Here is a 13,912-nt window from a genome sequence, read left to right on the forward strand (position 1 = left end):
TAGCTGGGAGGTTCTTCTACATCCATCAAATGTTAACTACTCCTCACAGTGTGAATTTTGCCATCTCAACTTCTGCAGTGTCCATTATCTTAAATGGAATAATCACTGAACACAAATCAAATGGAAAGCGCACTCCCCTGGGAGTTTGCTGGGGACCAGGTCGGTGCTCCGGGCCTCCTGTAAATGTCAGAAGGAGGAAGGGCTGCACGGAACAGGGCTCTTCCTCTGCCCTCTCCTCCCCCTTCCACCAGCAAGCGCGCTTTCCATGTGCCACGCAAACATCTAATAATGAGACTGTTCTCCTTGAGAATATATAAGTAAGAAAAAATTCCTATTCGTAGGTGGTGGCAAATATAGCAAAAATAACTGAGTATTGGCAAAGATGTATTGTTGATTAAAATTTTGTCAATAAATCCTTATACTGAACACTAGGCAAATGACTTTCTGACAAGAAATGTCTATAAAAGAATGATCAAATTTACCAAGCATTTCTATGTATAGCCAGTTGGATTCCAAAAAGTTTCATTTTGAAAAAAAAAAAATTCATTTGGATGTCAATTTAAAGAAGATTGCATTTAAAAGGAGGAACGAGCCAGCTAGGAGTGAAACTAAAATGTTCTGATCCACAGTCAGATGCATTATCCATTGTGACCCTGGCTACCCATTGCCAGTTGGATTTGATATCTGTTTATAGATTATTCCATTTAAGATTATGGACACTGCAGAAGTTGAGATGGCAAAATTCACACTGTGAGGAGTAGTTAACATTTGATGGATGTAGAAGAACCTCCCAGCTGGTTCTTTCTCGTTCCCTCAAGGTGTTAAAAGTTTAGGTTTAAATTATGTGACTTCAGAACTCTTTTATTTGATTACCACATTGATGTAGTAGTCATGGGCTATTCTTTAGCATAAAAGTCATTTTATTTTAGTGAACACATTGTGTAGAGTTTTGTATAATTTTAGGGTGACAAAACCAGAAGGAGACCCTCGTCACACTGAAAATGAGAACACCGGCCGAGAGCGCAGTGGGGCTGGTGTGGGTAAGGGCTTAGGAGAAAAGGGTCCAGCTGTCCGTAGACACTTGGGTTGCTCCCATCTCTTGGCCACCGTGAATAGCGCTGCTTTCAACATGGGTGTTTGTTAGATATTTTTACGAAAGTAAATTTTTTGTCTTTCTTCTAGTACTCGCTTGGTGTGACTTTTCACATTTAGCTCTTTGATCCCATTTGAGGTGTTATTTCGGTTTATGATGAGAAGCCCGGATCCAGCTTTATCTTTTCTCCCCAAATGACTATCAGTTTGTTTAGACAGCATCTATTAAGAGTTCACTGTTTCCCAGTGATTTGAGACGCCACGTGACCCACATGTTAAAGTGGGCCGCGTGTGGAATTTCAGTTCTGTTCTTTGGTCGGCCAGTCCTACCCACGCCGATGGCACACGGTTTGGGGTACACCTTAACACCTAGCGGGGAGTCTCTGGGAGGGTAACAATAAGGAGCCTTGCTCTGGGGAGAGAGATGTCTCTCCATCACTCCCTGAGGCTGTGGGTGGAGCAGTGACAGAGGAAGGGAGGACGCTCATCCTGACCCCCAGGACGGTAGGGACAGGGGTTTGCATGTCCTGGGCAAGAGACCCTATTTTCCGGGAGGAGCTCAGACTCAGTCCTGGTGTACATTTATTGTGTTCTGAATCATGTTTACGAACAAATGAGAAATCAGTTTATTTCGGCTCTAGGCTTAGACATTTATTAAGGCTCTGGGAACCACCGTGGAGCTGGGCCTCTGCCCCAGAAAGAGTCAGTTTCAGTGGGGTCTCAGTCTGTCCCCGCTTTGCAAAGCGTCTCATTGTTCTCCTTATCCAGTGCTGGAAGCTGGAAACCCTGGTGAAGACTGCTGGAGGAGTTCCCAACTGATTTCCATAGGAGACAATGCCCTGGGCCATGTTGTTACACACCAGGGGGCCTCCAGAGTCTCCCTGTGGAAACAGAGGAAGGGACGCTAAGCCAGGCCTCCCCCCTCCAGGGCTCCCACTCCTGCTGCCCTAGGTCTGGCCCTCAGAGAAGACAGGGGTGGGTGGGCTCCTTCCATTGCTGGGTGTGTGTGAGATGGCTGGGTGGTGGGGGTACAGAAGTCAAGCTTCTGGATTTTTCCATCACTGGCCTTCAGCCCTGGCTGAGGTTACTTCTCCAGGCAACCCAGGTCAGGTACCTTCACCCTCCCCAGGAGAAGGCTGCACTTGTGTGTCCTGTGTGTCTGCTGCTCCTCCTGGTCCCCAGAGACAGGATTGATGGGAAAAGCCCCCACCTCACTCTGGTCTGGGTTCCAGACTGAGGCCACAAGGATGTAGTCTGTCCCCAGTACCCAGTCTGCCCAGCCCCTTCTGTCTCATGCAGGGTTTCGTGATGCCCATGGTCTTACCAGGAAGGCAGACTTCATTTCTCTTGGGTCCCCCACACAAATCTGCGTTTGGCCAGTGTAGAAATCGAAGCGTCTGTGACACTCCCCATCCCTCTGCACTCTTAGCTGCACAACCCGGAGTGTGTCTGTCCTCCTGTTTCAGGCCGACCAGGCCCCAGCCGGTCGCGGTGCACACGGTCCCCGGACTCAGCCTGCTCTGGCTCTGAGGCAGGGCCACTGGCATCACGGCTCGATTCCGCCTGACTCTGCTCGCCAGCTGGCCGGAGGAGGGCAGGCACTCAGGGGCCACGTATGCCGACCTCACCCCCGTGCCCACCAGTGCCCTGGGCATCTGCCCCTGCTTCCTCCTCCCTGGTCCCAGACCCATGAGGCTCCAGCTGGGAGCAAGCCATGTGGGCTGAAGAAAGCAGAGGGTCAGGCAGGCGGTACCTGCAGTAACATGATGTCGTTCTGGTTGTTCTGCTGATTGTATCTGGGGTGGCGGATGGCTCTGCGCACAGATACTTGCTGCTGGGTGCTTTCAGACCTGCTGATGTTGTGGGCCCCCAGGATCACATTCATTTGGCTGCAGAGGAAGGGAGGCTAGAGGTAGGTATGAGCTGCTGCAGGAGCTCAGGTCCGCAGCTCTGCGGGCCAGGGGAACAGCCCAGGCAGGAGACTGCAGCTGAGGGAACTGAGGAGAGGGTGGGGTTGGGGCTGATTGACCTGTGCCCCAGCCTTGAGCTGGGGATGGGGGTATGCAGAGCTCTTAAGTTTTGCCTCCCCCAGAATAACAGAGAAAGAACTTGAATCCCTATTCTGAGCCCTGATGTGTGCCTTCGATCTCCCCTTCTGCTCTTTTTTTTATCACGTCCTCCTTTTCTCCCCATTTGCACTGGCCACCCCCTGCCCCCAAGACCCACCTGGTCTGTTTTGACCCCTTCCTGGCTAGAACCCTGCTTACAGATGGCTCCCTCGTGAACTCTTCTGGGTCTGCCTTACTGGCTGCCAGAAGCTCCTTAGTTCCTCACCTTCCCAAGCAGCGAGCCGCTGTCATGACAAAGTCTTCTCGCACCAGGAATCCTCCACAAATGGTTGCCCCCACTTGAGTCTGGATCTGAACATATGCCATGTAGGGGAAGGAATGGGGCCTGGCTTCTTGTCCTCCGATGATCTTCCCTGAAAGGAAGCATTAGGCACTTATCTCTGCACTGGTGGTGGTGGGGGGGGGGGGGATGTGGGCATCAGTTTGGTGACTCCCGAAAGCCGGGAAGATTGGGATGCAGGAGAGATGATTGAGGCACAGGGAGGTTGGTGGTGGGAATTGGGGTCTGCAGAGCAGCAGCACTGGGAGAGGGCTCCAGATTCTGCAGGAAGCACTGCTGACTCCCCATCCCAGCCTCTGCTCCCTCCCACCTCCCCACAAGGCAGGGCCAGGTCCAGCCCCCAGAAGGAGGAGGGTTTTCTCTGCTGTCAGGATGGCAAATCCAGAGCCCTCTGGAGTGGCCTCTCCCTGAACCTCTGTGGTACTATCTTCCTCAGGGAGCGTCCCAGATCCCTGGGAGTCCAGCTCAAGGCCCGCCCGGGCCCAGCACGTGACTGGTGTTTAAGGATCTAGACGTGGGCTGATGCGGCTGCTATCGCTGTGTCTTCCTCTCCTAGGCTCTGCCCCACGAGCTGCAGAAGGAGTGTGGACGCCACCGAGAACAGCAAGTACTGTATCCCAGGGGCAATTCCAAGAGCTTTCTCTGCGGGAGGTACTCTCACTCTCAGTGATTCTCTGAGGTAGGCGTTGACAGAATCCCTGTTTTACAGATGAGAAAGCTGAGGAGCTGTGAACTCCCATGAGCTGCCCAATGGTACAGCGTTAGGAGGTGCCTGGGCGGTCTGGGCCCAGCGTCTATGGGACGGAGAAGGTTACTCACCTGCCCTCGCCCTGGGGGGCAGGAGCAAGACCACCAGGAGCAGGAGTGGCCGCATCTTCCTGGGAAGGCCGGCCAGGCAGTTGCTGCTGGTGCTTCCTCCTGCCAGACTTTGAGCCCCTGAGAGAGGAAGGAAGGGGAGGTGGGGGCTGGAGAATCCGCAGCCCCATCCCCTGCTGCTGTGCTAGATTTCATCACCCAAGGGTGCCCACGGGGCTAGCCCACCAACTGCCCGTGGTGTGGGGAAAGAGGGCCCCCCAGGCTGTCACCCAATACCCTGTAGAGCTGCTGAGTCAGTGCCGGGAGCAGAAATGGGAACCCAGGGCCCCAAGGACGGGGGCTGGGGCGCTGTGTCCCAAAGCCCCAAACCCACCAAATTCAGTAACCTCCCAAGGAGCCTGAAAGCTGGTAGCTGTCTGTTTCCTCATTTCCTCTCGCTTCCGAGCACAGTTTTGCCTGCCAGGCGCCATGAGGCCAAGTAATACAGAAACGTCCGAGTTTGGAGCAGAGAAAGGTGTACTGCAGGGCTGAGCAAGGAGAACAGGGGACACACGTCTGAAAAACCCTGGAAGCCCCCAGAGGTTTCAGCAAGGCATTTTTAAAGGCCAGGTGAGGGAGGGGCGTCCCAGGGCGTGTGATCGGCTCATGCACAGTTCTCTGATTGGATGACGTGAGGTAACACAGCTGTTAATATTATCAGTCCCCAGGACAAGAAGGTCTGGGGGCCTCGTGCTCATGATCATCAGATAGTTCATTTTTTCCATTTGGTGGAGGTTTGTAGCGTCGGAAACCTCAGGAAACATGCATAGGACATTATCTGGGCACTTCAGAGGGGAGCCACAGCAGAGGACCGGGCGTGGGGGGAGGGGGTCTGTCCCAGGGAGGCCCCATAGGGTCCTGCTGGATACACTCTCCCCCTGGGACTGGAGCCTGCTTGTCTTCTCATCTGTCCTGGCCCCCTGCTCAGACCATGGCTACTTCCACTTCTTTCTAGAACTTGTCAAGCAGATTGAGCAGCTCTCTCTCCTGAGCAGGTGGACGGCACTGCCAGGGAAAGAGCAGGGAAGAACGAGGCTCTGCCCCTGACCGTTACCGTCCCAGGTCACTTGAGCCCCAACAGACTCAGTGGAAATCACAACACTGCGAAAGACCCCAATTTTCCTGCTTCCTCCTCAGGGTGAAGGCTTTTGTGTCCCACAGGGACATGGTTGCAAAAATATCAGAAGAGGAAACTAATACAATTCTCAGTTGTTTATGAATTGTGATAAGCCCTCTTGAAAATCTTATGAAAGTTAAGGATTTTCTCCCTGTCCGTAAACACACACAGCTTAGCACTTACTTCAAAGCTGCAAAGAACTTAGTCCTTTCTCTAATACATGTATTGTGTCTTAGGTGTATTATGGTTACAGCTCATGAAATGTGTTTCTGTATCTGAGAAGTACTAAGCAGAAAGCAGGGCAAAGGGGAAATAGTGTAACAGCTGTGTAAGTGCCTGAGCATTAGGAGATCTGAATTTATTCTTACTTAAATTTTTCAGCACTTTATTTTGTTTTAAAAACATTAACACAACTTTAAAAGAAGAGAGAGAGAGAAAAGGATAAAGAATAGAGTGCAAAGAAAGGGGAGTGAAAATAGGCACCCAGTGATCGGAGTTGAGACATGGGTAGCAGCGCATCGCCAGGGGCTGCGATTTCACTCCATCTTCCTACCAAAAACAACCAAAACTAACCCGAGGAAAAGGTCTCAAACTCTTCAAAGCTTTGAAGAACTGCCAAAGCAAGAGTGATTACCAGGCCACAACTGAAGGAACAATGGGAGTTCACTCAGACAGCTACTATTGTTCTGAGGAAATTTACTGAACACACAAAATTTGAACTTCTCTTGATGAGCACGTAAGGTGAGCGGCACGGAAACGACAGACCAAGACCCACACGAGCAGCTCTAACCAGACCCTCTGCGCGGTGATCTGGGGACTCGTAGGTCTACAAGCTCACACTGACAACGAAGAGTTAATCGGCTAATCCTTGCATGTAATTTCATGAAAGATGGAATTACCTGGACTTTCATGAACTCCCCAAGCTTGAACTTCCGTTCATGTGCTTATGAACTGTTTCCCAAGTGCTTGGCAGAATCAAATGCAAGTGTAGAGGAAATTCACTTAACTCCAGTATTTAAATTTTCAAGTGTAGTAACAGGCATGTAGTCAAATACATTACTTATGACCTGAACGTACCTAGAGAACATTCTTCCATATGGCAAATGTCATTCTGTGTTGTGACTTTAAAGTTTCCATAGCGTTCAAGCTATAAAAAATTTTAAAAGCTTATCCCCAATGTAGTGCTGGATTAAGTACTGTTTCTAAGATGTCACTTGTGTAAGGTGTTTAGGCATTACCTTCTCCACTTTTCTCTGTGTGGTTGATGACGACATCAGACTCCTTTTTCCGTTTTTTTTTAGGACCTTTAGGTACAGGTGTGAAAGTGCCACTTTCTCTGTGTAATTGCTGAATCTCAGTGTTATCATTTTGTCATCCTTTTCAATCAGATAAGCAAAATGGTTAATATTTTTAATTTGCATTGATTAATTGGCGAGCTTTTGCTTTTCCTCAAATATTTATTAGGTTTTTAAAAATAACTTGCCTACTAATGTTCTTAGCCTAGATTTCGTTCTTTTGTTTTCTCAGCCTAGTTTCTAGAGTGGGGATAATGTAGACGGTAAAGGCTGCATGATATACAATGTGAATGTGTAATATTTTACTAGCTCCCTATTTTGGACATCAACACTGATTCCATTTTGAGATCTTTTATTAAGTAATGGTGTGATGAACATCTCTGTGAGTAACCCTTTTATACACCCCCCACAAACACACACTTTAGACCTAACGCAGGATAAAGTCCTAGAAATAAAATCACTAGAAGAAAGAGAGAAATAATGTAAACACACACAGAAATCGTTCCAAGGAGCCACCCAGGGCAGTCCGGTCTTCATGAAGCTACAGTCTTTATATGGTAATAGTTTTCCTCCTAATCTACCTCACACTATGTCAAGTCCTACTGCCAGGTGTAAGGGGGCAGGCTGACCCGTCAGACACCGCCTCGCAAGTCCACACACCCTTGCCCGTAGCGGTGGATATCCTTGGCCACTCTGCCGCTGGTTCTGGCTCACACCCTGGGACAGACTTATCTTTATTTATATTACATGTAGGGGCATGAACCTCAGTCCAGAAACCCAGGAAATGCCTCGTTTCAAGGGGAAGACAGTTTGCTGTGACCCAGATGTCCTGTATCTATCAAACAGTACCGCCAGTGAGTTGGATGTGACAGAACACAACAAATTCACAGTAACTGGACAAACACTGAATTGAGTGAGATGAACATCAAGAAGAGAAGGCTCTAAAAACAATAGCAAATGAATCACATGTGTATGAAAGCAAAATCCAGCACCCTCAAAAATAAGACGAAAAGAAATTGAAACACTGTAACTGACTATACTTCAATAAGAATTTTTTAAATTAAGAAAATACTGTATAAAGGAAATAAAAGCTTATGCTTCCCACAAGACAGCCCATAAGGCCTTCTGCTGAGTCTTCCCCGGAGCTCACAGCCCCCGCAGAGGCACATTTGAGAGAAGAGTTGGATGAGGGTCCAGGGGAACGTAGAAGAAATTTCTCATCACTGTAAGTTTCCCAATGACGGGGACAGAGCCTGTTATGTGCTGGCACAAAGAGAGGGATCAACCCTTGACTACTGATGGATGGCGAAGTGGTGCTTTCCTGCCCAGCAGCCCTGGGTCCCTTTGGCTCACAAGGCTGCCATATCCCAGGCCGCCAGCAGGGGGAGGCAGGGGTCTGAGTCCAGGACAGGCTGAAGGCCTGAGGCTGCTGGGAGTCTCCACAGGCCTTGGTGCTGCCTAAGCCCCTGGGGCGTGCTGGGCTGGACCGAGGGCCTGAGCTGGCCTGCCCAGGTGGGAGGTGGGTTCTGGCTTCTCTGATAAGCACCAGGTGGGCTGGCAGCTCAGCTAAGGCAGGGACAAGCAGTGGAGGAGAACTCACACGGGCAATGGGACCTCTGCTGGGGAGAAGGCAGGGAGGCTGTCTCAAGGCAGGGTGAGCAGGCAGGGAAAGGAGCTGGTGGCCAGGGCCCTCAAATGGAAAACAGGGGCTGGTGTGGGCCGGTCAGTCAGGGAGCAAGGCTGACTGAGCTCAGTGCCGGGAGCAGAGCAGGACATGGGACCAGGGGAGGCTGAGGGCCATTGTGGGAGCATCCCAGCCTCCTAAGCTATGGCCAGTGCTGGTTACAGGGGAAGCCTGCCCTCACCGGAGAGAGGCCCTGGAAACAGGAAACTGAGTGTCCCTGGTATGGCCCCTGACCTCCTGGGTTCCTGGATTCACCCTCCTTCCGCTGACCTGCTCTTTACTCTGCCGATTGCCGAGGGGTTGATGACAGATGTGGCTTAGAGAAGCTAAGAGGTTCCCGAGGCCCAGAGAGGACCACTCTGGGGGAGAGAAGGCTGTCCTTTTCTAATGGACAGTCCTTTAGACTCAGCCCTTGCAGAAGGATAAGCACCAAAGACGTGTAACTGGGAAATCAACTGTAACCCAGAAGGATCCCATGGGGCCTTCCCGGGGGTGGGGGGTGGGGGCAGACCCCTCCCCCATAGGCTCTGCTGGAGCTCCTCTCTGAAGTACCCAGATAATAGTATCTCCTGCATATTTCCTGAGTTTTTCAGATGCTCAAAACCACCACCAGATTGAAGAAATTAACCACTTGATGATCAAGCGTAAGTAGCACACAGACCTGGCATCTAAGGATCAACCACCATCAACTAATCAGAGGACTGTGCACAGCTGAGCACACACCCTGGGCCGCCCCACCCTCAGCGAGCCTTTAAAAAGGCTCAGCTGAAAGCCTTTGGGGAGTTTGGGATTTGAGGAACATGAGCCACGGGTTCTCTTGGCTCGGCCCTGCAACAAACCTTTCTCCGCTCCAAACTCCAACGTTTTAGTTTGTTTGGACTCACGGTGCGTCGGGCACAGGAGCTTGCATTCAGTAACACAATGAGACTCTAGACAGACAGCATGGGATTTAGGGCGGAGCGAGGCCTGGGGAGAAAGGCAGAAGCAGAACCCCGAGCTGGCAGCAGAGGGCTGCCTGGGGCAGGGCTGTTGCATATCAGAAGTGGTCGCTGAATAAACAGGAATTCAGTCATCTTTGCTCTAGAGATCCCTTTATTATGGCCCTGCGATCCCACTGCCAACCCCTATGGGATTCTTGCCGCTGCCCCAGGAAGATGGCCAGCCCACAAAAAGGTGAGTCTCCAGCTTGCTGTTAGAGGCGCTTCATTGTTCTCTTTATCCAGGGCAGGAAGTGGGAGACCTTGGTGAAGACTCCTGGAGGTGTCCCGTTCTGTTTCCCACAGGAGAAAATGCCCTGGACCAGGTTTTTGCACACGAGGGGCCCTCCGGAGTCGCCCTGTGGGCAGAGAGAGGAAGGACTGAGGGTCCTCAGCGGGGCCCGCCCTCCCTGGAGCCTGGGGCTGGGTGCTGTCTGTCAGGGACCAGGGCAGGGTCCCAGGGCTCCCGTCTGGCTCTAACTGGTCTTTACTGAGACCCAGGCCAACCTTTCTTCTCAGTCCTCATGGAAACTCTGCTGATAACACAGCTGCCACATGACTGATCCTTCCGCCCCCTCCACCCTGACCCACTCAGGAAAAATGTCTAAAGTGTGGACTCATGGACCAGGCTGCCCAAGCCCTCGGGCTGAGGAATGAAGATGGCCTCTCCCCAGCCCCAGACCTTCCCTGAGTTCTGCTCCCCGGGGCCTGTGTGCCTAGATGCTGGAAACCTGACCTTGAAGCTGGTCTTCACCGTGCTCGGGTCCCCCACACAAATCTGGGTGGCGCGGCTGTAATAGCCTGGGAAGAGGGATTCGCACACACGATCTTCCTGCACCGTCAGCACTGCCTCCTGCAGAGTGGTGGCTGGAACGCCCACCGCCACCTGCCCCCAGCCGGCCACACCGCACGCCTGTCCTGGCTTCACCCGGGCCCGGTCCCCGGGCAGCCTGAGGGGCCTCACAGCTGCCGTCTGCTTGGCCTTTCTCTGCAGCTGATGGGGAGAGACAGGGTCCAGCTCAGCCAGTGGCCTCCGGGCCGGGACACTGCAGTGAGACCGCAGAGCCCTCGCTCTCACCTGAGCCCCGGGGACAGGTCGGGCGGCCAGGACGGGAGGGAGGAAAGGGACTGGTTGCAGTGGGAGGGGAGACAGTGTGTCTCCAGGAGGGCAGAGAAGCGGGGAGGTTCCTTACCTGCAGTAACATGATGTCACTGGAGTGGTCCTTAGGATTATAGTCTGGGTGGGGGATGGCTCTTCTCACTGGGACCACCTGCTGGGTCCCCTCCTGCTTCTTGATGTTGTGGGCCCCCAGGGTGACATTGATTGAGCTGCACAGAGAGCAGAGAGCGTGTGGGGAGTGTGGTGTCACAGGAGGGCCAGCCCCAGAGCCGTGCGGGGTTGGTGACACGGGGGCAGAGCAGGGCTGCAGCTGAGGGGAAATTGAGGCCACAGAAGGTCCTGGGGCGGAGTGACGCCCTGCCGTGTGCTTCTCAATGACATGAAGGCAGGGACATGATGGAGCTTTCTCAGCAGTATCGTGAAATTTCTCTGAGTTTGCACTTTGACTTCAATGCGTGCTTTCTTCCTCACTGATGCTGCTTTTGGCCGGTCGGGTCCCCGCCTTCTCACCTATGCGTGTTGCTCTCACCTCTGATCCCCGGACCTCGAAACTTACTGCCCTGTTTCTCAGCTTCTCATCACCTTAGTCCTGCCGTCAGATGGTCGTCTGATGAGCTCTCTCGGTCTTGTGTTATGAGAAGCTGCGGGCCCTCCCTGGGCTCGGCCCCCCGGCAGAGGATGGGGTCCCTGCGGGGGTGTCAGCAGGGGAAGGCTGGCTGCTGCCCCTCACCTTCCCCTGCAGTGAGCAGCCGTCAGAACAAAGTCCTTCTGCACGAGGACACCGCCACACCGCCTCATCCTCTCCTGATCCAGAAACTGAACGAACGCCATGTAGGGGCGGGAGTGGGGCTTGGCCTCGTGGCCCCCGATGATCTCCCCTGAAAGAGAGGGCTGGGAGACAGGGTGACGGGGGCGGCTGTGGTCAGGAGCGAAAATCAGGAAGGTGGCGTTTGAGGTGTGTCCACAGAGCCCTGCAGACCCCAGGGGAGAGTCCTCCAGGTTCTCTTTGCAACAGAGTAACATTTTCTAACCTCAAGCCTCAGACTCCCCCTCGGAGAAAGGGGGTCAGCTTGTCCTTCACGTCCTGCTTCAGACACGTTCGTGGCGGAGGCAAGGTCTGCCTTCAACGTGGTGGAGCCCCGGAGAATGGTGGACAGGACTCCCTGATGAGCCTTCGCTCCCTGCGGGTCTCCCTGACTACTCTGAGCCTCTGTTAGCAGATTGATAGGTGTCCTTTTCTAATAATCTTCCTACGAGCTTACGGAGTGGGATTCTCTGAAATCCTCGTGTCCTAGGGCCTAACACACCCTAGGGTTGCAGTGAACACTCCGGCTGCATGAGTGATAGCCTCCAGTTGGCTTTTGGCTGAAGTTTGGCAGGGACGGCGCTGGTGGATTCAAGGGCACAGGGGTGGGGAGGGCACTGCCAAAGGCACTGGGGCCACTGAGGGCCTGGGAGGCAGGGGAGGTGGGACTGGAAGTGGGCTGTGTGGGGCCGGGGCAGAGCTTAGCACCCGGAGAGCTTTGGGTGCTGCCATCCTGCCACTTCTGATCCATCGCACCCTGGGCTCCTGTCCTGGGCAGGACCGAGGGGTGGGGGGCCCTGAGAGACTTCACCGGTCCTTGAGCTGGGTCCACTGACCACTCCCAGCCTGCAGTGACTTCGGCTGAGCTGCCCTTTCCCGGGTTGGAGTGAGGGGTTTTACTTACTTGGTTTTTGTAGCTTCACATCCTCTGCCAAATGCACAACCCACTTTCCCGGTGTGAGAGAGAGAGAGAGAGGGGCTGTGCCCTGCTAAAGCTTCCAGTGAGCACCCTTCCTTCCTGCCATCCGCCCATGTGAATGTCTGGGCGGCATCGAACTTGTTTGTCTGGGTTTGGGCCTGGAGCTGGGGTTCAGAAATTGGAGCTGGGCAGGAGGGTCAGGAGAACAGGGGGCTTAGTGAGATGGACCCAGGCCCGAGGAATGGGGATTGTCACTCACCTGTCCCCGCCCGGCGGGCAGAAGAACGGCCATCACGAGCAGGAGTGGCTGCATCTTCCCTGAAAGTCTGCGCAGGTTGAGCTGCTGGTCTTCCTTCCTTCCAGACACAAAGCCCAGGGGACCGGAGGAGGGGAGGCTCAGCCCGGCACAGACTCCTGGGCCGGATGTCAGCCAGCAACGTGAGGGTCCCTGGTCCCTGCCTTGGGCTGGGTGAGAAGGGCGCTGTCACCACACTTGCCCTCCCACTGCTGAGTCACAAGGTGAAAACAAGAAGCAAGCACAAGAGAGTGAAGTCTGAGGTGCGGCCAGCAGAGGGGCTGGACCCCCAGAGTCGGCTCCATCATGAATCAAGAGTGTCCCCATGTCCCCACTCTTGGTTCTTTTCCATTCAGATGAAATCAGACCCGGATGCCGTTCATCCTAATAGTTACTCTGCACTGAGTGTTCTCTGTCCAGTGTCCAGAGACCCGTGTCTCTGATGCCCTTGTCCGTGGCGATCCTGACCTCTTGCGTGCTTCCCCACACTCTCACCCCCGTGGGGCCAGAAGAGAAAGGGAAAGGAAGGCACGAGGAGTTCTAAATAGCCCAATTCCAATGCCGACAGAACAGCCGCTTACGAGTCAGTAGACAAAGAGTGGAAGGAAAGACACTTAAGCATTCGTGATGATGACTTCGGGGTGGTAGAATTCCCAGTAATTTTTATTTTCTTATTTATATGTTCTGTATTTAAGTGTCTTTCTGTGATGAGCATGTGTTACTTCTATACCCAAAATGCGTTTTCCCTTAGTGAGACTCACTGACCAATGCAAACATTCAGTAAGCCTCTCCTCCTCAGCCGAGCCTTCTCTCAGGTGCATGGTTTTTGAAAAAGTTCACTTTCCTGAACAATCTTATATAAAAAAATTAAGAGATGTTGAAAAGTAGAAGAAAAAGTTTGCTCAGTATGCTGTAGGCTGTTAGACACCTTTGAAACATTAGGAAACCCCTGAGACCAATACTTTTCATTACAATGAGTTTCCTTTGGAGATATGTATGTGTACACACAGACACACACACACAGACACACACACACAGACACACACACAGACACACACACACACAGACACACACACACACACACACACACACACACACACACACACACACACTCAGGAACAGTGGAGGTGGGGGAGGCTGGCTCAGACCAAGATGGGAGAGCGCCCTGCAGCTCAACTGGGGCTGCAGGAGGCTGAGCTGTCCGGACACCCGAGGCTGCACTGGGCCCTGGGCCCAAGACTCCAAGCCGGAGCTGGGCCAGGCCCCGGGGCTGGGCCTGGGAACTCTGAGGCGCTCCTGAAACGTTCTCAGGCTTCTGAGCTCTGGCTACTCTGATGTGGGAGG

General features: G+C 53.0%; 1 protein-coding gene and 1 pseudogene across 3 annotated transcripts; both read right to left on the reverse strand.

The window, feature by feature from the left end:
• The window catches only part of LOC116664197, a 7,167-nt pseudogene extending 2,764 nt beyond the window's left edge, over positions 1–4,403 (reverse strand).
• A 5,123-nt stretch (positions 4,404–9,526) lies between these two features.
• Positions 9,527–13,868, reverse strand: LOC116664196 (granzyme H-like). Of its 3 annotated transcripts, XM_032481798.1 has the most exons (6): positions 13,745–13,868; positions 12,533–12,738; positions 11,280–11,440; positions 10,623–10,758; positions 10,166–10,423; positions 9,527–9,788 (listed from the first exon to the last, which is right to left on the reverse strand). In XM_032481798.1, the coding sequence occupies exons 2-6, from the start codon at positions 12,584–12,586 to the stop codon at positions 9,645–9,647; spliced, it is 753 nt and encodes a 250-aa protein (XP_032337689.1). In that variant the 5' UTR covers positions 12,587–12,738; positions 13,745–13,868; the 3' UTR covers positions 9,527–9,644. The 3 variants fall into 3 exon arrangements, with proteins under 3 accessions (XP_032337689.1, XP_032337688.1, XP_032337687.1); XM_032481797.1 differs by lacking the exon at positions 13,745–13,868 and having other exon boundaries at positions 12,259–13,361; XM_032481796.1 differs by lacking the exons at positions 12,533–12,738; positions 13,745–13,868 and having other exon boundaries at positions 11,280–12,249.
• Positions 13,869–13,912: the final 44 nt, after the last annotated feature.

The sequence above is a fragment of the Camelus ferus genome, chromosome 6, assembly GCF_009834535.1.
Source record: "Camelus ferus isolate YT-003-E chromosome 6, BCGSAC_Cfer_1.0, whole genome shotgun sequence".
NCBI classification, from domain to species: domain Eukaryota; kingdom Metazoa; phylum Chordata; class Mammalia; order Artiodactyla; family Camelidae; genus Camelus; species Camelus ferus.

Bases quoted from the DNA above. Each gene is read 5' to 3' on its own strand.
- LOC116664196 (XM_032481796.1), bottom strand. From the start codon at position 11,572: ATGTTACTCTGTTGCAAAGAGAACCTGGAGGACTCTCCCCTGGGGTCT. The intron at 10,759-11,279 runs GTGAGGGGCAGC...CTCTCTGTGCAG, and splicing joins GCTGCTCACTGCAGGGGAAG to CTCAATCAATGTCACCCTGG. The intron at 10,424-10,622 runs GTAAGGAACCTC...TCTCCCCATCAG, and splicing joins GTGACATCATGTTACTGCAG to CTGCAGAGAAAGGCCAAGCA.